This window comes from Rhinatrema bivittatum, chromosome 5 (genome assembly GCF_901001135.1).
Source record: "Rhinatrema bivittatum chromosome 5, aRhiBiv1.1, whole genome shotgun sequence".
NCBI lineage: Eukaryota > Metazoa > Chordata > Amphibia > Gymnophiona > Rhinatrematidae > Rhinatrema > Rhinatrema bivittatum.
Window position 1 is genome coordinate 334,154,817 of NC_042619.1, and position 25,423 is coordinate 334,180,239.

At 46.4% G+C, this 25,423-nt stretch overlaps 1 protein-coding gene across 1 annotated transcript in view; it reads left to right on the plus strand.

Moving 5' to 3' along the window:
* The window catches only part of PROM2 (prominin 2), a 281,934-nt gene that overhangs the window by 189,404 nt on the left and 67,107 nt on the right, over nt 1–25,423 (plus strand). Inside the window, exon 10 of the mRNA XM_029604437.1 lies at nt 2,249–2,317. Coding sequence (XP_029460297.1) covers nt 2,249–2,317 — 69 coding nt within the window. The remainder of the gene's footprint in view (nt 1–2,248; nt 2,318–25,423) is intronic.

Here is a 25,423-nt window from a genome sequence, read left to right on the forward strand (position 1 = left end):
ATTGGCTCTTACCTATAAATCCCTGGTGTTCCACTGGGGCCTGGAGCATCCCTTAGGACTCCAGGCCTGGCACTCGCTATGTTCAAAATAATGCTAGAAGACCTCTATACTACTTTGCCTCTATCTCGTGACAATGTACCAATTACTACAGTAATTGGTACATTGTGAATCCTGCAGTATTTTTCTTAGTGGGAAAAACAGCACACCTTAGAAAATTTACCCTTAGTTTGTAAGCCCTCTGAGACAGCGAGCAACCAACTCTAACTGACTGTAACTGCAGAAAGCATTTTTTGTGCACATAAATTATATTATGTGTGCAGAAAACATGATTTGTACACTTAACCCATGTTTTTGACATATAAAACATGATTTATGCACAAAAAATACTTTTTATGAATAAATCATTTTTTATGCACAAAAATCATATTTTATGTTCAGAAAACATACTTTTTCAACATGAAGCATGTTTTCTGCACATAACATACTGACCGCAGTTCCCAATACCAGAGCTCTTCCTTATGTCCATTGACTAACACTAGTACTGGAAACTTTCTCCACCTCAGGCCAGGAGTAAAACTTCCAGCGTTAAGATGGCAGAAGTTAAGCCAGCGCACCTCCCTGCTTTGGAGGCTAATAGCCAATTGCATGAGCTTTCCCATGTAGGAGTTCTATGCAATGCCTACAGTTCTAATCACATATTTTTTGTGCTCAAAACTCCTTGCTGCATCGGAAGTAAATGTATGATACAGAAGCAAATACCGAATCCTTCCTTCCCCCAGTGCACACACCCTGGCATAAAGAACAGCATAGCTGAACTGTATACTGAGCTTTTCAAGTCTGTTTGTAAACTTTTAATACACACTACTATGGGTAAGACAGCACTCTGCTGAGAGTACCTTATTACATCGGCCCATGGTGAGGTTATTGCACTTCTCCTTCCCCCAGTGCACACACAATACGTTTCCATACTTACAGAAGTGAGGAATGGCAAAGTACACTCAGAGGTTACATTTTAATTCTCCATGCATACTTTCTGATACATGCAGGCGCTCAGGTCAGCGGGCCACTAAACACCTGGGTGGACGAGCTAGACTTACACCCAATGCAATACCGGGATTAGTGCGTCCAAAATGTGCATCCAAACCAGTGTGTAGCTAATGGCGCTCATCACATGTAAATTCAATGTAGATGAGACTCAGCTATTAGCCCGCTATTCAAAAAGTCCCGCGCGGCAATTGCGCCCATTGTAATGCGGCAAATTTAACAACAGCCCGGGATCTGGCGTTAAAGCATGCCGCACTCAAGGGCTCAACCAAAAAAACAAAAATCCTGTTTTCTGTGGTTCCTCCTATTAGTATTGTGCCAAAAATAGAAAGTCTTGGGGAAAAAAAATTCTGGGAGCCCAATATCCACGCACAATATAAACTGTCCAGGCTGTGTATATTGTGCCGGTAGCAGGAGAAAGCGGATTGTTTTCCCAACTCACACTAAAAGCCACGTCTCCTGGGTGCCTGATGCTGAGAAAGCGCTAGGGACGTACAGTTTCCCCTAGTGCCTCCTTTTTAACGCGGCAGCTCATTAGCCTACTTCATTGCGCGCCGGGGTGATGTGGATAGGCACGCGTTAGGAAAGTGGGTGCTCAGTCATGAGCGCCTATTTTTTCATGCACTGATATTGCACCAGCCTGCTAGTTCATGCCTGCTTTGATACAGATGCAGAGTACATTGGTACTTTGTGTACCCATCCTGTGTGGTACACGCCAGCAGGAGTTTCAATGAAAAGCCCCATGAGCAGTTGTCCTTTGAAAATGAGTTTGCAGTCCCACAGGAAGGCTCATTATTGCCCTCTCCATGGCTAGATTTAGTCACTCAAATGGGTGCAGATGCTGTGGAAGAGGGTGCAGACCTCTGGGAGAGCTTTTCTTGCTCTAAATGCATTGGATTTTGAGTTTACAAAGCCAAAGCTAGAGGAAGTCTCTCATATGGATGAATACAAATCAGCAATTAACAGGAGATGGAGGATCCTGATTGGTTGAGAAGGAGGTTGACTGATAATGGACTAATCCATGTTTCTGTTGGGGTGGGAGTGGGGTTAATTGAATCGGCTTTGGTTGTAACCCTGCAGACTGCCACACAGAGGGGGGGTCTCTGTCTACTTGCAGAGTTCTATATAATCACAGCATGAATCATGGAACATCCTTTTCTCCAAATTATCATAACTCTTGAATTCTCTCTCGCTCCCTCTCTAGGAAAGCATTTGCTTTATGAGGAAAGAGATGGGATATTTCACACAGTACCTAGACTGGGTAAAGATAATGGTATGTATCTCTGTTTACCCTTACTATACTAGTCATACTATCAAGCAGGGCTGGAAACATATTAGAAAACCTTAGGCTCCAGAAAGATATTTTTAGGAGGTAGGCAGAGATGGCATAAAGACATTTTTTGCAAGACCTTATTCTGTAATGTTTAATACACATCTTTTGCACAAACCATGAGTTGCTGATGACAAGACATTCATTCTTAATGCTGTAAAATTAATGTTGACAATTTCTTTTGAAAATGCACGCAGTGCATGCAGGGCCCGGCCTTACACATAACCCCCAAATTTTACGTGCCTCGGGCTTTTAAAATTCGGGCTTATATGTTTTGTGTGCATGCCTAACAAGATGTAGAGAGTGACAACTCAGAATAGCCAGCGATTTGTGGTATTTTGTTTTGTGTAGGAAAAAAGCAATCAAAACTAAATGTTTAATTTATACAGAAACAAATACTGAATCCTGGTGGGTTGAGCATCCTAGAAAAAGAGCAGCATAGCTAAACTATGTATTGAACTACTGACTGAGAGCACACTTTTCAAGTCTGTTTGTAAACTTATAATACGGCTCTGAAATTGAAGCAAAGTGCATCACAACTTCTATCTGACTGTCTCAAAATCCAACATGGACTAAGTGAAAATGCTGTGTATTAAGCTTAAGTATGCTTTTGCTTTCAACAAAAAATAGTATTAATGATGTAATGCTGGAATAAGCTAATTAGAAATCTGCTGCAATGTGATTGGTTGTGCTCTTTCCTTGCCTCATCCCTAACTGACTTTATTCTATGTGGCTGGAAGTAAAAAAAAAAAAAGTATTTCTTTATTTCCTTCCTATTTAATGGAACCAAACCAAATGAACAGAAAAAAATACAGGTATTTTCAAGTACCTTAGTATTTGCTTGCAATGAACCAAACCAAAACTCAATTTACTGGTCCGCTTTCCCATTCAAATTAAAATGAAAGCATTTTCCTACTGTTTAATATTTCTGGAGGGACATTTGCCTCAGCCACTCATTTTATCATACATAGTAAACCTAACTGAAAGAAGCTATATCATTTTGCTTTATAGTGTACTATAGGGAAATGTGGCAAAATCTTTCACTTTCTTATGCCCAAAGCCACTTTTAAAGCCACTTTTTCTCTGCAACAGATCACAGTAGTCACTATTTCAAGTATTTTGTCAGACCATAGAAACACAGAAACATAGAAGTGACAGCAGAAGACCATACGACCCATCCAGTCTGCCCAGCAAGCTTTCACAGTTATTTTTCCTCATACTTATCTGTTACTCTGATCACAGAGGTCAGGGCCCTTATTGGTAACTTTTTAGTTCTAATTTTCCTTCCACCCCTGCCATTGATGTAGAGAGCAGTGCTGGAGCTGCATAAAAGTGAAGTATCAAGCCTAATTGGTTAGGGGTAGTAACCGCCACAAAAAGCAAGCTACTTCCATGCTTATTTGTTTACCCAGCCTGTGCAATTTAGTCCTTGTTGGTTGTCTTAATATAAATACCCTTTTCTTCATTCCCCCCCTGCCGTTGAAACAGTGAGCTGTCCTGTATATGTATTCAAAGTGAAGTATTGGTTCGGGGTAGTAACCGCCACAACAAGCAAGCTACTCCCACACTTATTTGTTTTCCCAGACTATGCAATTCAATCCTAGTTGGTGGTTGTCTGAATGTAAATCATCTTATCTTCATTTCCCCCTGCCGTTGAAACAGTGAGCTGCACTATATGGGGTAGATTTTACAAATTTGAGCACACGCGTACTTTTGTTTGTGCACCAGGCGCAAACAAGAGTATGCGGGATTTTAATAGATACGCGCATAGCCACACGTATCTGTTAAAATCCGGGATCGGTGCGCGCAAGGCTGTGCAAAATCGGCAGCCTGCGCACCGAGCCGCGCAGCCTGCCTCCGATCCCTCCGAAGCCACTCCGAAATCAGAGCGGCCTCGGAGGGAACTTTCCTTCCACCCCCCCGAATCTTCCCCTCCCTTCTCCTACCTAACCCACCCCCCCCCCACCTTTGTTTCACAAGTTACGCCTGCCCGAGGCAGGCGTAACTTGCACGCGTAGGGCCGGCCGCCGGTGCATGATTCCCAGGCCCGAGCGTCATTTCGGAGGCCTCGGCCATGCCCCTGAAATGCTCCGGGACTTACACGCATCCCGGGGCTTGTGCGCGCCACCGAGCCTACTCAACATAGGCTCGGCCCGTGCAGGGGGAACTTCGGGCAGGTTTTCGGGGGGTACCCAAGTATCCCAGGTTTTTGGGGGGTACCCCAGTATCCCAGCTAGCTATCGCCCTATTTCTAACTTGCCTTTCATAGCTAAAATAATGGAGAAAATAGTCAATACCCAGCTTACTGAATTCCTTGAAGAGCACAACACCCTTCACCCGGCTCAGTTTGGCTTTTGTAAAGCCCGTAACACTGAAAGCCTCCTTCTTACCCTCTCTGACACTATACTCAAGGGACTGGACCATGGTCAATCATACATACTGGCCTTACTTGATATATCTGCTGCCTTTGACACTGTCAATCATACCATTCTCCTCACCCGCCTAGCAGAAATCGGTGTCACGGGTTCTGCGCTGCAATGGTTCTCTTCTTATCTCAACAACAGAAATTACACTGTAAAAATAGCCAATTGCGAATCATCCCACATTCCCCTCTCTCAGGGCGTCCCGCAGGGCTCCTCCCTCTCTTCCACACTCTTCAATATCTCTCCTCCCCCTCTATCTCCTCTCTGATCTTGGCCTAAAGTTCTTCATGTATGCTGATGACGTTCAAATCCTCATCCCGCTTCAAGAATCCCTCCCCAAAACATTACAGTTTTGGGATTCCTGCCTTACTTCAATTAACACCCTCCTCTCAAACCAACATCTCGCTTTAAATGTAACAAAAACGGAGCTCCTCACAATCACCAATCCCCTAGCTCGCTCGCTCCCTGCCTTTAGCAAACCAAAACCCTCCACTTGAAACATTCACCTGCAATGTGAGAGATATCGGTGTCTATCTTGACCAACATTTAAATTTCAAATCTCACATCCACAATACCATAAAAACAGGCTTCTTCAAATTGCATATCCTAAAGAAACTTAAACCCCTTCTATATACCCAAGACCTCCGCACAGTCCTACAGACAACTATCTTAACTAAACTGGACTATTGCAATTCTTTATTGCTGGGCCTCCCTCTCTCTACTATCAAACCCCTCCAACTTTTACAGAATGCTATGGCCAGAATCCTAACAAATGCACGTAAATCGGATCACATTACCCCTATCCTAAAAGACCTCCACTGGTTACCCATAACCTCACGCATAAAATACAAAACTCTCAACATCCTCCACAATTTATTGTACAATCAAAATCACACTTGATTCGAGAATGCACCTCTTTTCCGATCATCTACCCGCCCCTCCAGATCCAACCTTGCTGGTACCCTATACACCCCCTCCCTAAAAACTGCTCACCACACCTCAACCAGAGAAAGGGCTTTCTCTATAGCCAGCTCTTCCCTATGGAACACCCTGCCCATGGCCCTCCGTCTAGAACCTAACCTGTCTAAATTTTAAAAAGGGCTCAAAACCTGGCTCTTTATATTAGCTTACCGAGACGTTGTCCAAACTTAACTTGCACTCCAACCCCGCAGCCCACCCTTTCCCCTCTCCTCCTTTCTGCCTCTCCTTTCTCCCCCATTCTTCACCCCAAGCAAAGACTCCAAAACCCTGCAGCCCACCCCTTCCCCTCTCCTCCTAGACTTGACTCCTCTAGACTTGATGGCGTGAATAAAGAGGAGGCATTCAAACACTGCACGGAGCGGCAGTAGCCACAGAGGCATTCAAACACTGCACGGAGCGGCAGTAGCCACAGAGGCATTCACGGAGCGGGATGCCAGTGGCCAGTAGTTGGTGTTCCACCTTCACGGAGCGGAAGGATGGAGGGCTGCTATCTCCAAAAAAACAAACAAACAAAAAAATAAAAACAGGGGTGGGTAAGAGTATGGGGTAAGGGTGTGGCCTGCTTGTTACAGCGGTTGCTACCCCTAATTGAGCTGGACGTTCACTTGGATGCAGATACGGCGCTGCTCTCTAAATTGGTGGTGGGGTGGAGGGGAATTAGGGCTGGAGGGTACTGGAAGCCAATAGTAACAGGTGGGAGAGAAAAAAAGGGGAAAAAAATGGATAAAGTGCGTAGCTTGCTGGGCAGACTAGATGGGCCGTTTGGTCTTCTTCTGCCGTCGTTTCTATGTTTCTATCTGCCTCTCCTCGTCTCCCCCATTCTTCACCTAGCAAAGACTCCAAAATATAGTGTTTCTCCCCGCTAAGCAATGATGCCTAAATTCTGTTATTAGTTTCCCCTCACCCTCTTTAAGCCTACCCCACCATTCTCCCCCCCACCCCCAACCTCTTCCTGCCACTGCCATCACTGGTCTGGTACCTACCAGCCCACCTGTACATAGTTTCTATTGTTAATTTATTTTCTTCAAATGTTCCTATCAAATTTCTCTCTTTCCCTATCCTTCCTACTGCTGTCCTCTCTCCTCTTTCTTTGTTGCTCCCCTTTCCCCATCCCTGTTTATTGTATTTCACTCTCTTGTTATTTTTGTTACAATGTAAACCTGCATGATGTTCCGACGAATGTCGGTATATAAAAATTAATAAATTATAATAATAATAATTAAAACCTTTCAAGTATCTGAAGGTCTGTATCATATCACCCCTGCTCCTCCTTTCCTCCAGGGTATACATATTTAGATTCTTCAATCTCTCGTCATAAGGCATTCGATGAAGACCATACACCTTTTTGGTTGCCCTTCTCTGGACCGCCTCCATCCTATCTCTGTCCCTTTGGAGATACGGTCTCCAGAACTGAGCACAGTACTCCAGGTGAGGCCTCACCAAGGACTTTTACAAGGGGATAATCACTTCCCTTTTCTTACTCAATATTCCTCTCTCTATGCAGCCCAGCCTTCTTCTGGCTTTAGCTATCGCCTTGTCACATTGTTTCGCCGACTTCAGATCGTTAGACACTATCACCCCAAGGTCTCTCTCCTGCTCCGTGCACATCAGCCCTTCACCCCCCATTGAATACATTTCTTTCAGATTTCCACACCCCATATAAATGACTCTGCACTTCTTGGCATTGAATCTCAGCTGCCATATCTTTGACCAGTCTTCCAGCTTCCTTAAATCCTGTCTCATTCTCTCCACTCCTTCCGGCGTGTCCACTCTGTTGCAGATCTTAGTATCATCCACAAATAGACAAACCTTACCTTCTATCCTGTCCGCGATGTCGCTCACGAAGATATTGAACAGGACCGGTTCCAACACCGACCCTTGCGGCTCTCCGCTCATCACTGCTTTCTCTTCCGAGTAAGTTCCATTTACCATCACACATAGTCTTCTATCCTTCAACCAGTTTGCTATCCAGGCCGCCACCTTAGTACGGCCTGGATAGCAAACTGGTTGCTATCCAGGCCGTACTAAGCTTCTCGTTTTATTCACTAGCCTCCTGCGCGGGACCATATCAAAAGCTTTGCTAAAATCCAAGTAGATGACATCGAGCACTCTTCCTCGATCCAATTCCTTAGTCACCCAATCAAAAAAGTCTATCAGATTCATCTGACAGGACCTTCCCTTGGTGAAACCATGCTGCCTCTGGTCCAGCAATTCTGCTGCTTGTAGATAGTTCACTATTGTTTCCTTCAGCAGCGACTCCAATACTTTTCCCACCACCGAGGTGAGGCTAACCGGCCTGTAGTTTCCAGCCTCCTCTCTGCTTGTACTTTTATGACATATGCCCCTCTATTCCTATCTTACCTCCACATCTTCTTAGCAGTCTTATAGGAATATCACTTGTGGATATCTACAGTTGATTACAATAATTTAATTTGATAACCTTATTATACAAATTCATTAATTTAAGGTAGCAGTTGCTTACACTTTATGTGAAGTAATCAATCAGTTTTACTGTAGCAGCACAAGTATAAAAGGTTTAATGCAGTACAGATATTTTTTTCTTTGTTTTTGGTTTTAGTTTACTAAGGTTTCACAGCAGAAAGCACTGTAATGTGTTATCTCCAAGCCCAACTTTGCACTTGTTAATTATGCAATTGACAAACTAATTAACTCAGTTGAAAAGTAATTAAACCCGTTTTATCTCATCCTTAACTGATCCAAGATCTATCTCAGTATTACAGGACAAATCCAATGAACAGATGACAATTAGAACCCAAAGGCCTCACAGACATCCTCATGAGATATATTGGCAAAAACAGAGTAAAGAATTCCTAGCTTGCCAAAGTTTTTCAAGATACATTGACAAGACTTCTGCTTCTCAGATCAAGCTGCTGAATATGAAACTGTCTTACTTGCAGGTTCACAGGTATTGTGAACTACAGCAGTTAGAGTTCTGGAAGCAAAAGCTCTTTGGTATAATCCCTGTGTAAATCCACAGTCTGTATAAATCAGAATCCTTTTCTCTGTTTGGAACCTCATTACATGTTCATTTCTATAGGATCCAACATTGATCTTGATTGAAATTCACCACCTTCTATAGACACAGGATTGGTGGAATGCAAATGATGTCATCTGAGTCCAGATGCTTATGACTATTCCCATTGTAGGTTAATGAAGTTTATAAAGTTCATCAGCAGACATGTGGAACAATATCCATTTCATAGTTGGTCTCATGGCTGACATAATGTTTTCAACAAGGATATGTACACAGTTATTGTCCAAGATTCTCCTCTCACATTGTGAGGTGCTGACAAATGTCTGATAAGGAAGAACAATCACAAATTCTTCTTTTCTGTGGGAATCACAGTCTCAAATGAAGTTGCCATTACGTGGCTGAAGACTCCATCTTTGTGTTGCTTAGGTTACACAGTGGTTCAGTCTGTGTGCATAACTGCAGGCCTCAAGTTCAATGATGCACATTCTTGTTTAGGGTCACTCGTGTATACACTACAGTATCCACATTGTACACATGCAAACATACTTTCACTCATACCCATCATTTATTCTCTCACGCAACCTTACACACCCATTTGGAGACACTGTCCCTTAAACACAGCATAGCTGAAAGGAATCCCTGGACCTTCTGTATACAAAGCACAAATGTACTAATACCAAACAGTGCTCTTCCGTGCACTCTCAGAACTCCTTCAAGACACATAGCGCTCCTAAATGCTCTGTGCACACTGACCCTTCTCCTACTTATGCAAACAACAAACTCCCAGAGAGCCACTTCAACTTACATATTACTCTCTTTATCATATTTGACACTTACTTCCTCTGCACCATATATACTGCTTCATACATCATTGTACCTACAAGGACTGAGATCACACACTTCATTTGTACAAAATTTGCTAAAAGTATTTAGTTTAAAAACAAAAGCTTTTTTTTCCATTTTCCCCAACCTTTTGCAGGATTTTTAAACAAAGAAACACAGACTATATTGGCAAATAAAGGCCATAAGGACAATCCAGTCCTTTTCTTGTACCACTTACTGCAGACCTTAATTGATCCATGGAATTTCAATTCTTTCTCCACCCCCAGCAATCCCCTTTGCTTGCCCCACACTTTCTTGAAGTCAGATAGTTTTTTTGGCTCTACCACCTCAAATGGGAGATTATTTCTTGGTATTACTACTTTTTCCATGAAAAATTATTTTCTTAGATTGCGCCTGAGCCTTCTGTTGTGCTTGGGGGTGGACACTTGTCCTGGGACAGTGAAGGAATGCCTCCTGAAAGGGAACAGGAGGTAACTTCCCCCAGGGGGCGGAGCACTGGAGGAGACAGAGGCTGTGAAGAGCTTCACCACTGGAAGCCCGAGGTCCCCCTGGGAGGAACCCGTAGGGACCCGGGCCACTTGGACTTAGGTGGGCCTTGCAGGGTATCCTGAGAGAATGAAAGTCTGGCGTGCCCACGGACACAGGGGGAGCGTGATCGGGTTCAAAGTTGGAGGCTGGTTGGAACAAGGAGAACCAGAACAGAGTTGGTGATGACAAGGCAAGGAACAGAGCCAGAATGTGGAGACAAAGTCAGGCAGGCAAAGGTCAAGGTCCAGAAGTCAGTCCGAGGAATGGTCAGCGAAGCAGGGGTCAGGTACTGGAGGTCCTACAAGGTCAAAGGCAGGCTGAGGTCTTGAGGCAGGCGGCAGGCAGGCGGGCAGGTCAGGAGCAAGCTGAGGTCTTTGAGGCAGGCGGCAGGCAGGCAGGAAGGTCAGGAGCGGGCTGAGGTCTTTGCTGCAAGCTGAGGTCAGGACCAGTAAGACAATCAGAGAGTACTACCTAGGTAGACATACAGGCAAACACAGGAACGAGTCAGGAACAGAACTGGAACAGCAGGATCCTGGAACGAGACTAGCAACAAGCAAGAACAGGAACAAATGCAGAGGCAATCTTAGAACAAACCAACCCGATTGCCAAGGCCAGGAAGCATAGACAGGAACTTCCTTATATCAAGGGATCAATCAGGGTGCGCCCCAGAGCTAAGACATGCCCTTGGGCCCTACATGAGTCCGATTGGTCCGTGCGCACATGCATAGGGGCGTGGCCAACATGGCAGAGGACGCCGAGCCTCGGAGTGAGGCCTGGCACACAGTGGTTGGCCCGGCGACCGCCGTCGCGGGATGCCGGGTCCTGGCAGGACTGGCAACTACCACGAGGGAGGTTGTCCCGGGACCCATTGTGGAACCATGAAGGTGAGCAGGCCCATGCACGGGACAGCCGTGGGCGGGGCGAGTAACAGTACCCCCCCCCCCCTTCTAGGCCTTCCCCTATGCGGTTGTGGTTTCTCAGGGTACAATCTATGGAAGTTCCTCAGGAGATCCTTATCAAGGATGTTTTGGGAGGGTTCCCACGAATTCTCCTCACCTCCATAGCCCTCCCAGTCTAAGAGGTATTCCCACTTGCCTCGGTGTCACCGGACGTCGAGGACCTCTCTTACCTGAAGAAAAGTGTCAAGTTCTGCAGAGATGGTGGAGCAGGAGGGTCTTTGCGTGAGGGCCAGGAAAGAACCAAAGGCTTTAACAGGGACACGTGAAACGTATTGTGGATACCCAATGAGCGAGGTAGCTGGAGTTGATATGCGACAGCTACCACTCTTCGGATCACAGGAAATGGTCCTATGTATTTCGGAGCCAGATGGTGAGAGAGAAGTCTCAGTCGGATGTGTCGATCACTCAGCCACACTTTCTGGCCAGGTCGAAAGAGTGGAGCGGGCCATCTATGAAGATTAGAAGTGCGCTTGGCGCATTCAGCAGCTTGCGAAAGTTGCTCCTTTACCCAGGTCCACACTTGGCAAATGGTTTTAGCCATGGATTTAGCCGCTGGAGATGGAACTGTCAGAGGAACAGGAAGAGGCAGTTGGGGCTGCCGTCCGAAGACTACTGCAAATGGAGATATGTTGGTGGCTGCTGCAACATGAGTATTGAGCGACTGCTCAGCCCAGGGAAAAAGATCCGACCAATTGTCTTGCTGATCATTTACATAGGAGCATAGGAATGTCTTCAAGGTCTGATTGGTCCTTTCGGCCTGCCCATTGGCCTGGGGATGGTAGGCCGATGTATAACTCAAAGAAATATCGAACTTTCGACACAAGGAACGCTAATATTTGACTCCTTGGGGAGTCCTTGGGGAGTCCGTGGAGGCGAAAGATGTTCTTCAGGAAGAGCTTTGCCAGTTCCAGGGCTGAAGGAAGGCCTGACAAGGGGATAAAGTGACCCATTTTCGAGAAACGATCGATGACGACCCAAATCACCGTATTATTCTGGGAAGGAGGTAGATCAGTAATAAAGTCCATCGAGATACTGGGCCATGTCTTGTAGGTGCTGAGAGAGGCTGAAGCAAGCCCCAAGGCTTCCCTGTTGGCGGTTTTTCCTGGGCGCAAGTGGGACATGAGTCCACGTAGTTTCATGAATCTTGCACCATCGTAGGCCACCAATAGTGCCTTCGCAGCATTTCCAGGATTCTGGCATGACCAGGGTGGCCTGCCAGTTTGGAGTCGTGGGCCCACTTTAAGACTCACTCATATAACCGGCGAGGAATGATGGTCTTTCCAACAGGGACTGTGGTAGCTGCAGCAAGAGAAATACAAGCAGGGTAGATAATGAAGCTAGGAACATCCGGGATGTCTTCAGGCTCGAATGATCTGGACAGCAAATCAGTACGCAAGCTCTTGGAACCAGGACGAAAACAAAGGTTAAAGTCAAACCTCTCGAAGAAAAGGCCCACCGGGCCTGACGGGGGTTCAAAAGTTGAGCCTCTTTGAGATGTACGAGGTTCTTGTGGTCAGTGATGATGGTAAACTTGTTGCGCCCCTTCCAACCAGGGGCGCCACTCCTGAAGCGCTAGTTTGACCGTAAGGAGTTCACGGTCACCCACGGTGTAACACTGTTCCGTGGGGGAAAACTTATGAGAGTAAAACGAGCAGGGGGTTAGCTTGCCTGTGGGAGAGTGTTGACTCAGAACGGCTCCGGCGCTGATCGCTGAGGCGTCGACCTCCACAACAAACAGACATCTGGGATCCGAATGAAAGAGACAGGGACCAGAGCTAAAGGCTTCTTTAATTCTCTGGAAGGCAGCAATTGCTTTAGGCATCCAAACTCGGGTGTTGGCCCCTTTTCTAGTCATAGCAGTGAGTGGGGCAACTATGGAGGAGTAATTCACAATGAAGCTTCAGTAATAATTGGTGAAGCCTAGAAAGCGTTGCAACGCCTAAGGCCTATTGGCTGAGGCCAGTCGCGGATTCCCTGAAATTTTTCCGGGTCCATTGAGAATCCACGATCAGAGATGATGTAACCCAGGAAAGGAAAGCGATTCCGCTCAAACAGACATTTTTCCAGTTTTGTATACAAATGATTCTCTCTCAGATGTTGGAGGACGATGCGAACGTGTTCACAATGGGATTCTATGTCCTTAGAGAAGATCAGAATGTCATCGAGGTATACGACTACGAAATTATACAGGAGATCTCGGAAGATTTCATTCATGAGGCGTTGGAAGACGGCTGGAGCGTTACATAGCCCAAAAGTCATTACCACATATTTGTAGTGGCCATCTCTGGTATTAAACGCCGTCTTCCAAATGTCATCAGGTTGGATGCGTACCAAATTGTATGCACCTCTCAGGTCCAGCTTGGAAAAGATTTGTGCCCCCTCGAGGCGATTGAACAGTTCGCTAATGAGGGGTAGCGGGTATCAGTCCTTACGAGTTATCACATTGAGACCCCTGTAATCAATACAGGGACGTAATCCACCGTCCTTTTTCTTCACAAAGAAGAACCCCGCTCCTGCAGAGGAATCAGATGGACGGATAAAGCCTTTCTCTAGATTCTCTTTAATATACTCCGATATAGCCTGAGTCTCAGGCTGGGACAACGGATAGGTTCTGCCTTTGGGAGGTGTGGTGCCCAGCAGAAGTTCAATAGGACAGTTGAACTTGCGTAATGGAGGTAGGGTATCTGCTTTCTGCTTAGAGAACACATTGCTGAAGTCAGAATACTGCGGAGGTAAACCTGGAATGGTAACTGATTTCAAGACGAGGATACCGGGAGATACCGGGTGCAGGCAAGTCTTTTGGCATTTAGGGCCCCAGTGTACCAACTGCAGGGACTGCCAATCAAACTGGGGTTCGTGGACCTGGAGCCAGGATTACTGGATGAGTTGAGCGTTTTAGGAGGTAGAAGGATGTCATGAAGGGTACCCACAGTGAGATGAATAGCCGCTGTCTGGTGAGTAATGAGGTCTAGAAGATGTTCCCCCTGGATGGAGGCAATACAAAGACTCACCTCTAGGGGATGGAAAGGTATTTTCGACGATGTCGTCCGTAATAAAGCTACCGCTTGCTCCGGTATTGATGAGAGCAGTGGTCGCAAAAGTGTAGGCCTTGATGCCCAGGGAGCAAGAGTTGAGGGCCAGAAACAATTGCGCCCAAGCTCGGGACCCCAGTCTGGCTCAGGCATTGCAGTTTCACGGACGGACGGGGCAAAACTCCAGACGATGTCCAGAAGTGTCACAGTAAAGGCAGAGCCCCTCCTTTTGCCGATGGAGATGTTCGGTCAGAGACAATCGCCCATGATTCACCTCCATAGGTTCTACCATGGAGGAAGGTGGTGGTGGTGCAGGAATGTTTGCTGGAGTGCAGGGTGCACCCGTGGGGCATACTGGAGGAGGGTGTGGAGCCTTTACTTCTAGGCATCTTTGCCGGAGGTGATGATCAATCCTTCCGGCAAGGGAGATCAAGTTTTCTAGAGATGTGGGAGTCTCACAGAGAGATCATCTTTCAGAGGACAGGAGAGTCCATCTAGGAAGATGGCTTGCAGACAATCTTCTTGCCACCCAAGTTCTGTGGCCAAGGTCCGAAACTCCACTGTGTATTCGGAGAGGGTCCTTGACCCTTGACGGAGGTGGAGTAAGCTATGACTAGAGACAGCCATGTGACCTGGGTCTCCGAAGGTCTCCTTGAAGAGAGCAATGAAGTCAGATAGCTTAGAGAGGATGGGATTAGAACGTTCCCATAAGGGAGAGGCCCATGCCAGAGCCTTCCCTTCCAAACGGGACAGAATGAAGGTGACTTTAGTGATCTCCTTCAAAAACAACAAGGGTTGTAGCGCGAACTGCATAAAGCACTGATTAAGGAAGCCACGACAGGAGCATGGATCCCCATTATATCTGGAAGGTGCAGGAAGTGCCAGAGTTGCTTTGGAAAGCATAGTGGCCAAGAGGCCCACCGGGTTGGTCATTGCTGTATCTTGTAATTGAGAGCACAGTTCTTCAACCGATGAGGCCAGCGTCTCTAAAGCTTGGTGATGTTGTTTCACTGTGGCGGCCAGTCCTGGTAGGGCCCTGGAGGCGGGTGACTCCGCCGAGTCTATGGCCTTGGCAACCTGTTGCGCTCAGGGGTGGACCCTTGTCCTGGGACAGTGAAGGAATGTCTCCTGAGAGGGAAAAGGGGGTAACTGCCCCCAGGGGGGCGGAGCACTGGAAGAGACAGAGGCTGTGAAGAGCTTCACCACTGGAAGCCCGAGGTCCCCCTGGAAGGAGCCCGTAGGGACACAGACCGCTTGGACTTAGGTGGGCCTCGCAGGGTCTCCTGAGAGAATGAAAGTCCGGTGTGCCCACGGACACAGAGGGAGCGCGATCGGGTTCAAAGTTGGAGGCTGGTTGGAACAAGGAGAACCAGAACAGAGGTGGTGATGACAAGGTGAGGAACAGAGCCAGAATCTGGAGACAAAGTCAGGGAGGCAAAGATCAAGGTCCATAGGTCAGTCTGAGGAATGGTCAATGAAGCAGGGGTCAGGTACCGGAGGTCAGACAAGGTCAAAGGCAGGCTGAGGTCTTGAGGCAGGCGGCAGACAAGCAGGTAGATCCGGAGCAAGCTGACGTCTTTAAGGCAGGCGGCAGGTAGGCAGGCAGGGCAGGAGCAAGCTGAGGTCAGTACCAGTAAGACAGTCCGAGGGTACTACCTGGGTAGACAGACAGGCGAACACAGGAACAAGCAGGATGCAGGAATGAGTCAGGAACAGAAGGATCCTGGAACAAGACTAGGAACAAGCAGGAACAGGAACAAAGGCAATCTTAGAACAAAACGACCCGATTGCCAAGGCCAGGAAGCATAGACAGGAACTTCCTTATCAAGGGATCAATCAGAGCGACTGCGGAGCTAAGACCCGCCCTTGGCCCTACATGAATCCGGGCGGTCCACGCAAGCACGCCTAGGGGTGTGGCCAACATGGCAGAGGATGCCAAGCCTCGGTGTGAGGCCTGGCGCGCAGTGGAAGGCCCGGCGACCGCCACCGCGGGACGCCGGGGCCTGGCAGGACTGGCAACTACCGTGAGGGAGGTTGTCCTGGGACCCATTGTGGAACCATGAAGGTAAGCAGGCCTGTGTGCGGGACAGCCGCAATTGGGTCACGTAACACCTTCCCCCTTTCACCCTCATTCTCGAGCTTCTCTTTATCTTAAAACGGAGTACGTACTATGTGTATTCCTTGGAGGAATTTGAAAGTTTCTGTCAGATTTATTTTTTTATTTTATTTTTAACTATCTTCATTTCATAATCATATGCTAGAAGCGAGTTCACAGTGTTCAATATCAAATTATAAAACATAAATATAAATGTTATAATTCCATTTAAATAAAATCCAGTAAAAAGATAAATCAATGGATACCAAATGCTTAATAAACAATCTAATTAAAATAATCTAAAAATCATCTAAAATACAATATAATCAAATAAATAAAAAACTAATCTAAAATAGCCATAATATTAATTACAGAATCAAAGAAAGAACTTACTGATACCAAACAGAATTACTGTTGTAGCAAAAATAAATTGATTCCTCTTAAGCATATTGCCCTAAAATTCAAATAGTTGTCTAGCATCTGGATCTCTTTTGGTAGGGCGTTCCAAAACTTTGCCCCAGCATACGAAAACACTCTGGGGGTAATTTTCAAAGGAGTTACGCATGTAAATGTGACATACTATCGTAGCAATTTTCAAAAGCTATTTACTCGAGTAAAGTGCACTTACTTGAGTAAATCCTATGGACAATTCAATGGCATATATTGTAGCAATTTTGAAAAGCCCACTTACCTGAGTAAAGTGTATTTACTCGAGCAAAAACCAGTTTTGCTCGAGTAAATGCTTTTTAAAATCTGACCCTCTGTTTCTTGTTACATGCAGTTTAATTTCCTTAGGGTATGACAATTTAAGGAGAGCATCCTGAAAAAATGCAAAACTACACATGTTGTTGCCACCCCGCCCTAACCCTGCCCCTGGAAATGCTGCCAAATAATGCAGGGTAACAGTATGTATGTTATGGGACAAGCCATAATCTTTTAGTTGCCTGGATAATTTTCAAAAAGCTTTTTTATCTGGGTAAACCTGGATAAATGAGTTTGGAAAATGTATATTGATGATGGTGGGGTGGATTTTATAATTTGTTCGCGCACCAGGCGCGAACAAAGGTACGCTAGATTTTATATGTAAATCTGCGCGCGCCAGCGGGCTGCTGGCGCGCCATCACCCGACCCGGGGGCTGGTCCGGAGGCCTCGACCACGTCCCCGGGCCGGCGCCACACCCCTGGGCCCGCCCCGAAACGCTGCGTCACGCCCCTGAAACGCCGCGTCATTTACGGAACGCCCCCGACACGCCCCTTTTACGAAGCCCCGGGAGTTACACGCGTCCCTGGGCTCTGCGCGCGCCGGCGGCCTATGCAAATTAGGCATGCCGGCGTGCGCAGGGCATTTAAAATCCGGCCGGGTGAGCACAGCTACCTTTCAACTTACTCATCAAGGTTCAGTTTCCAGCAAATGCAATACATTCTGACATCTCATGGCAAGACAGAAAACTGAAATCCTTTTACTTCATTTTACTGAGTCAGATAGTATATTATCAGCTAACAGACTTGTGCCTTCATGTTCTTCGCAGTTCTCTCTTTCACCTTAATACTCAGTCTCTTAATCACATTCTCAGCAGTCATACTCCTATCATGCTTATGCATTCGGCCAGTCACATGCCCCCTGCCATGCTCCATTCTTTCCATCTCTCGCACTGTTACTCTTCTCTTGAAAATCCTAACCTAGAATTGGGCACAGATCATGACAGAGAGGAAAGAGCAGTGGAGTGGCGTTCATGCTAGAGAACAAGGGGGAAGAGGAAAAGGAGTTTATCCAGGCCACAGAGACAGAGGAGGGAGGAGACAGTCCAGTGTCAAGGCCAAGGGAGCAGAAGAGCAAGAGAGAAGGACATGGAAGGAGAGAGTAGGAAGGCCTCATAGTACTGACCAATAGGGATGTGAATCGTTTTTTGACGATTTAAAACAATCGTCAGATATATTTTAAATCGTCAAAAATCGTTAGAGCCACGAAACAATAGCAATTCCCCCGATTTATCGTCAAAAAATCGTAAATCGGGGGAGGGCGGGAAAACCGGCACACCAAAACAACCCTAAAACCCACCCCGACCCTTTAAAACAAATCCCCCACCCTCCCGAACCCCCCCAAAATGTTTTAAATTACCTGGGGTCCAGTGGGGGGGGGGGGGCATCCCGGCGCGATCTCCCGCTCTAGGGCCACGGCTGCGTTAATAGAAATGGCGCCGGTGGCCCTTTGCCCTTACCATATGACAGGGCAAAGGTAGCGCCGGCGCCATTTTGGTTCCTGTCACCCGACGTCACGAGTGCAGGAGATCGCTCCCGGACCCTCGCTGGACCCCCAGGGACTTTTGGCCAGCTTGGGGGGGCCTCCTGACCCCCACAAGACTTGCCAAAAGTCCAGCGGGGGTCCGGGAGCGGGAGATCGCGCCGGGACCCCAGGTAATTTAAAACATTTTGGGGGGGTTCGGGAGGGTGGGGGATTTGTTTTAAAGGGTCGGGTGGGTTTTAGGGTTGTTTTGGTGTGCCGGTTTTCCCGCCCTCCCCCGATTTATGATTTTTTAACAAAAAAAACCATGACTATCAGATTTCCCTCCCCCTCCCCAGCCAAAATCGATCGTTAAGACGATCGATCACACGATTCACATCCCTACTGACCAACAATGCAAGAGCAGGATAAAGAGCTGAATAAGATGAACAAAAGTGCCAATGCTGGTTAGCAAGGGCACATTTCCAATAGTTCAAGTACAGCAGAAAGGAGAACAAGAAGATACTGCAACACATTCTAGACAGCATTCTCTTCAGTATGCAACTCCCTAGCTGAGAAGGAAAGTATCTAAAAAGGGATAGCATCAGAAGTCACCAGCTTAGGAGTGACACTCAGGACCATCAAACGAATCAAACATCAATACCAAGACAGGTATGCCATTGCTGTCTGGGAGAAGGCAGCCAGGATACAGCAACACCAGAGCAAGACAGAAGGTGCTGCACCTGGCCTTATTGGCTGATTGGAGAAGTCAAGCACTGTGGCATCATGGGACTGGAAGTTATCTTCAAAATTGCCAATGGCCTGAATACCACAGCATAGCTGCATGACAAAGTCAACAGGTTAGTAATTTACAATCCCAAGACAGAATCCAGTATCGAAGGTCATTGTGCTTGCTGGAAGTAGGGGTGGTTGCATTACCTGGGAAGGAGGCAGGAGGGGAGGCTCTTTTTTTCAGGAGGGGGCATCCTTGGAAGAAGAGTATGGCAAGTATCAGCTGAAAAATTATGATGCTTGTGCTACAACACCTATACGTACCTGCATCTTCTTGGTTTAACAGATGCTACTCAATGGTAATTGTTATGGCCACTGGCCACAGCCTTCTACGTCCGGCTCAACTCAGGTCATGTTTGGCTATCTACTCTTGGTACACTCACAGCTGTGGCCAGTCGCTGCTGCCGCGTTCCTCCTGGCTCCCTGTGCTCCACGTGGTGGCTGGGACGCCGCCGACCAGCGTTCTGACCCTGGGCCTCCCTAGGCGCGTGCACGCACCATTTGTCCTCCTTTTAAAGGTCCAATGATGGAAACTTCAGGCTCGTCCCCGGCTGATGACATCACTGGCCCGGGATACTTAAGGACTACCTCCAGCCACCACTAACCGACTTGGAAACGAGTTCCCTGGTTCCTTTCTGGTGCTTGCTCCAGTACTCCTGTTGTTCCTGCTCTATGGATCCCTGCGCTTCTCGTCGGTGGCCTGGCTCAGCATTTCTACACCTGGGATCCTATCTCAGCACTTCCCGCTCCTCGGGACCTGGCTCAGTGCCTCTGCATTTGTGACCCTGCCGCAGTGCTTCCCACTCCACGGGACCAGCCTCAGCACTTCTACATTGGAGATCCTGCTTCAGTGCTTTCATTCTTCAAGACCTGACTCAGCGCTGCTACACCAAGAGATCCTGTCACGGCGCTTCCGCCCCTTGGGGTCTGGGTCAGAGTTTCTATGTCACAAGACACTGTCTCTACGCTTCTGCTCCAGACCTGTCTCAGTGCTTCAACATTACTGGACTGTGTCTCTGTGCCCCCGCTCCTTGGGGCACCTCTCAGTGCTTCTACATCACAAGGCCCTGTTACTGCACTGCTGTTCATCAGGCAGTCCCTCTGCACTACTACTACCTCTACTCATACCTGCTACAGTGGATCCTCCACTCTGACTCTGCTTCAGCATACCACTATACAAGCCTTAGCTTCTGCACTTCCTCTCCTCAGGGCCACTCCCACGGGTCCTGCTCTACTGTCTTCGGAACTGCGGTGGCCTTTCATCCCTTGAGGCTTTCCCTCACTCTCCCTCCGAGAGTATCTTGGTCTTGGACTATACCTAACCTCTCTCTCTGCTTCCAGCCGCCTACTCCCTCTGGGACCAACCACACAGAGGTGCTCCTAAGACCAGCTGGCCCCGGCATCCAAGGGCTCAACCTGCAGGGAACGAGGGCTGGTACTGGCGAGGTTCCTGCTTGCTTCTGTTCTCGGCCAGCCTCGCCTCCCAACGGTGGGGACCTGCGGGGCCCAACCCCTCAGGTAGCGTCAACCCCAACTCGGGCCAAAGGTCCACAAATCCTAACTGTAATCTTCTAAAAATAAAGAGTACTAGGTTGGGGACAGGGTTGGCTTCTGCCTTCCACTCCAGTTTCAATGAGTAAAAAGAAGCAAGTTCAATAAGGTTCCATGTCAGAGACAAATTCTAGGTTAGTGCCCTGGCAGAAAATCACTACTGGTGTTACTTGAGCACATAGCTCCAGACAGAAGCAAGACTACAGGAGTGGAAAAGGAATCTGGGGGAATTGGAGAAAGAGGTTGAGTCTTATGTTCCTAGAACAATGCTACTGAGCACTAAAATCTTCAGGCCAATTCTGGACCAGATAGATAGCTTGGCGTTATAGGTCCCAGGATAGTTCCTGGCATCAGAAGCAAACCCAGCCTCGAGAACTAACTCAATTGACACTTGGCCACTATTAGATCTCCACAGTGTAGATATATGTTTATTTATTTTTATTTATTTACTTATTTAAGATTTTTATATACCAGCATTCATGATACAATCACATCATGCTGGTTTACAGTTGAACAAGGGGTGCAAAATACATTAAAACTGGAACAAGTGCAAGGAAATTGCAGTTACAAATAACAAGGGAGATCGAACTGGGAGAATAGAGAAATACAGTAGTAGATTAACATCATAGAGTTATTTACAAAGAGCAGCTGTGACTGAGTTGTGGAAGTTGATGAGGAAGCAATTAGGAGGGGACCGTAAAAGCTTGTTTATTACATTGCCACCCTGGGTCATCTTGTGATATTGCATAGCTTAGATTTTCTGCAGAGTTTTTATGTCCTTTACTGATTGGTTATTGTTAGCTGCTGTTTAAATATTTTAAACTTCCTTAAGATAGCCTTCTTTGGAAGTTGAATCCTTTCATTAATGAAAATGGCCTACTCAAGAGTCAGTGGTCAGCTAAATCATGCCAAATTGGACCTCAGAGAAAGAAACCATGAGCACTCCACAAGAGCAGTCAGAGCTGGTGGCATCATCGGTGCAAAATGATGACTGTCATCATTCATGAGTGTATCAAATGCTGCACATAATGAGGTCAACAGCAACAACAGAAGATAGTAGTAGACTGGTTCAGCATGGACCCTTTACTTATGTAGGATTAGATATCTTTGGTCTTTGGACTATGGACTGTCAGCTCCCAACAAACAAGAGGAGAACTCACAAACAGCAAACAATGGGCTATGATATTCACATGCATGAGCATTCATACTATTCACATTGAAGTTGTGGAATCCATGGATACCTCCAGTTTCATAAATGCTCTCCAAAGATTATTTTCTATCAGAGAACCTGCCAAACAGCTCTATTCTAATTGTGGAACCAATGTCATTGGAGCCTGCAGAGAACTGAGAATCAACTCAGAAGATTTTAATAGTTCTGCAGTTAATAGGTACCTGTCAGAGAAGAAAGGTGTACCTCATTCTTCGCACATGGGCAGAGTCTGGGAACATATCATTGGGACATTCTGGACTCTATGCTTTCAGAGTCTGGACTCACTCGCCTGACTCATGAAGTCCTAATAATGCTTCTGGCCGAGGTCTCTGCTATCATTAATGCAAGACATTTAGTCCCAATTTCCCACTGATCCTAAGGCACCAGTCATCCTGACTTCTACCACACTTCTTACCCAAAAACTGTTAAGAATCCAGCGCCACTTGTGAATTTCAACACTAAGGATCTCTAACAGAGACAGACAGGTACAAAGTCTCACCAACACTTCTTGGAGCCGCTGGAAGTACGAGTAACTCACAGCTCTGCAGAATTGCTACAAATGGCAATCTAACAAACTGGACAACCAGGAAGGTGACCTTGTTCTACTAAAAATGGAAGAGAGTAACAGAATGAATGGCCAATGGGACCCATTGTGAAATCTTTCCCAGTAGTGATGGCAAAGTCTGTGAGATTGAAATCAAAACAGCAAAACAAGGATAGTGAAGACATTCATCAGACCTAACACTGAGATAGTGCTCCTTATGTGTAATGAAAGTACTTGAACACTATGAACCACAGCATATTTTGACATTTTTTTGATATTATATAATGTTCCATAAGAGTGGTATCTGATACCAAGCGAGGAGTATTCCGTCTCCAGATTATATGAATGTTTCTTTATTGCGTTGCCACCCTCTATCATCTTGAGATATTGCATAGCTTAGATTTTCTGCAGGGTTTTTAAGTCCCTTCCTGATTGGTTATTGTTAGCTGCAATTTGAATGTTAGAAACTTCCTTATTGGACCTGTTCTTTAAGATACCTGGCTATATTCAATATTACAGCTGTACTGATAAATTTCCCTCCAAAGTTATCTGGTTAAGTTTTATCTGGCTAACTTTGCAATCCAGCTAGTGACTGAATATTATCCCCAGTGCTCCTGCACTAACTGTGGCGAACCAGACCATCACACTCTCCACACTTTCTGACCACCCAGTAGTACAGCTATCTGTACCTGCTTCCAATGACTCTGATTGATAGAATATCTCTGTTTAGGGCCCTCCCTTCTGCAGCCTTTAATCAACAGAAGAGTTCTTTCAACTGTGTGTTATCTAACTGGTAGAAGAGGTGTCCCAAGGGTTCTGTGCACCTTCCACTGCCTCTAAATATGTAGCCAGCTTACTGCTGCTACCTACTGACCCACAGCTACTTGGGCCCATAGAAGACAAGACATGCTACAAGATTCATCTATAACATAAAATATTAGAGAAAAGGGAGCAGAAAGCTGTGCTCTTGCAGCTCAGAAGAGGATTTCTATATTTTCCTAGAATCTGAGCACCACATGCACCTATAGTGGTTTTGGTGTTTTTCTTTTACAATAACAAATTGAACCTATCTGCAACACTAAAGAGTAGAGAAGAGGCAGTGGGAAACCCAGCTCAGAAGACTGAAATACAATTAAGCAATGATTGCTTTACTGCATGTTGTGTTACAGGTTTCTTTAGTTTCAATAGTCCAAATTAAAACTAACCTGCAAATCTAGCTAGCAACATAAAATTGATGAGCTAAAATAGGAACTTCATAACATTTAATAACAATTAAAAAAAACTACCCAGAGATTGAGAGAGAATTCAGGCCCTGCTTACCTCTCTACATTCTCCTGGAGTCTGAGTACTTCCATGTTAAGGAACAGAGTTGGGAACAAAACCATTGAGAACTAACTTTGTTTTCCTTGCAAAATTTTAAAGGCACCCCTCTTTCTTACAGTGGAAGTTTTCTCTCTCCACCTTCTAGGACACAGAAACCAGGAACCAACCTCCACTGCTCTGCACAACATCCAAGCAGTTACTTACACGGTGCAGTCAGTAGAACTTTGTGGAATTCTATTTATATTTCACACTTTGTTACAAATAAAGCTATCCCAGCTTTCTGTGCTTCCTTCCATAGCCTTTGACCTATAGTAGAACATTTCTGACTACCTGTATTCCCTTCCATATTGACGATGCAGTCCATAAATGCCTCAGATCTGTGGAAAAGGAGATGTGTTTTGTTGTGAGCGCAGGATGCGGTCGCTTGTTCGAGAGAGAGTGAGCCCTTGTATCACAGCGCAATCTCAGGGTGAGGCTCCAAGGTAGGCACCGTGGGATGCAAGCATATTCAAGCCCAGGCTGGACTTGGAACATAGCTTGGACTTGAAACATAGCTCTCAAGCCTCTGCTGAACCTGTACGCACAGAGTGAGATCTAACAATGCAATGTTGGTCTCTAGGGTAGTCCTCCAGCCACTCTATGGCTCTTTCGGACCTGCCGCTTGGAACAACGAGTGTGTCAGGACAGATGAAGGCTCAGGACAGGACATGGCATGACGAGGAACATGGATGAAGACCCTGAAGGTTGGAACTTGAATGAAGGAACTTGGATGAAGACTAGGAACTTGGACGAAGGCTCAGGTTCAGATTAGAGTTCAGCTTCAATGGGCACTGCACCATAGCATACCCTACACATCCCAAGGGCTGGTTGTGGACCATGCTGTCTCGCTGCATGCCCTACACAACCTGCTACAGGTTGGTCATGGACCATGCGTGGAGCAAGACAGGCTCGGGACTGAGACTCGATGAGGACAGGAGCCAAGACATCCTTGGAATGCGGAACATGATTTGGAATGAGAATCAAGGAAATCCACTGGCTGGACAAGCTCCATGAGACCTGGCACTAGGAACATGACTAGGAACTCAAAACTTGACTTAGAACTTGATTTGGAACTTGGAACTCTAAAATGAAGGATGAATTCTGAGGACTTGATCCAGCGAAGACAGATTTAGAAACAGGCCTTGTGCCAGGAAACACTCTACAGAGCCCCCCCCCCACCATGGGCTGGTCGTGGATCATATCACTGGCAAATTAGAAAGAGGGATGAGAGAGAATGAAGGCAGGGACATCAGGAACTTGACTGAAGACTTGGATGAGGCGAAGATTCAGAAGACTTGGATGAGGAAATGACGAGAGACCAGGAACATAGAACATAGAACATGAACATAGAACATAGAACATGAAGGAGCTCCCATGAAGAACAAGGAGACCAGGAACATGGAGACTAGGAATATCCAACGAGGAAATGAAGACCATCAAGACAGGAGCATGACTAAGGAAGACCTTGCAGGATGAAGAGACCATGAAGATCCATTGCGAAAGCCCTGAGGAA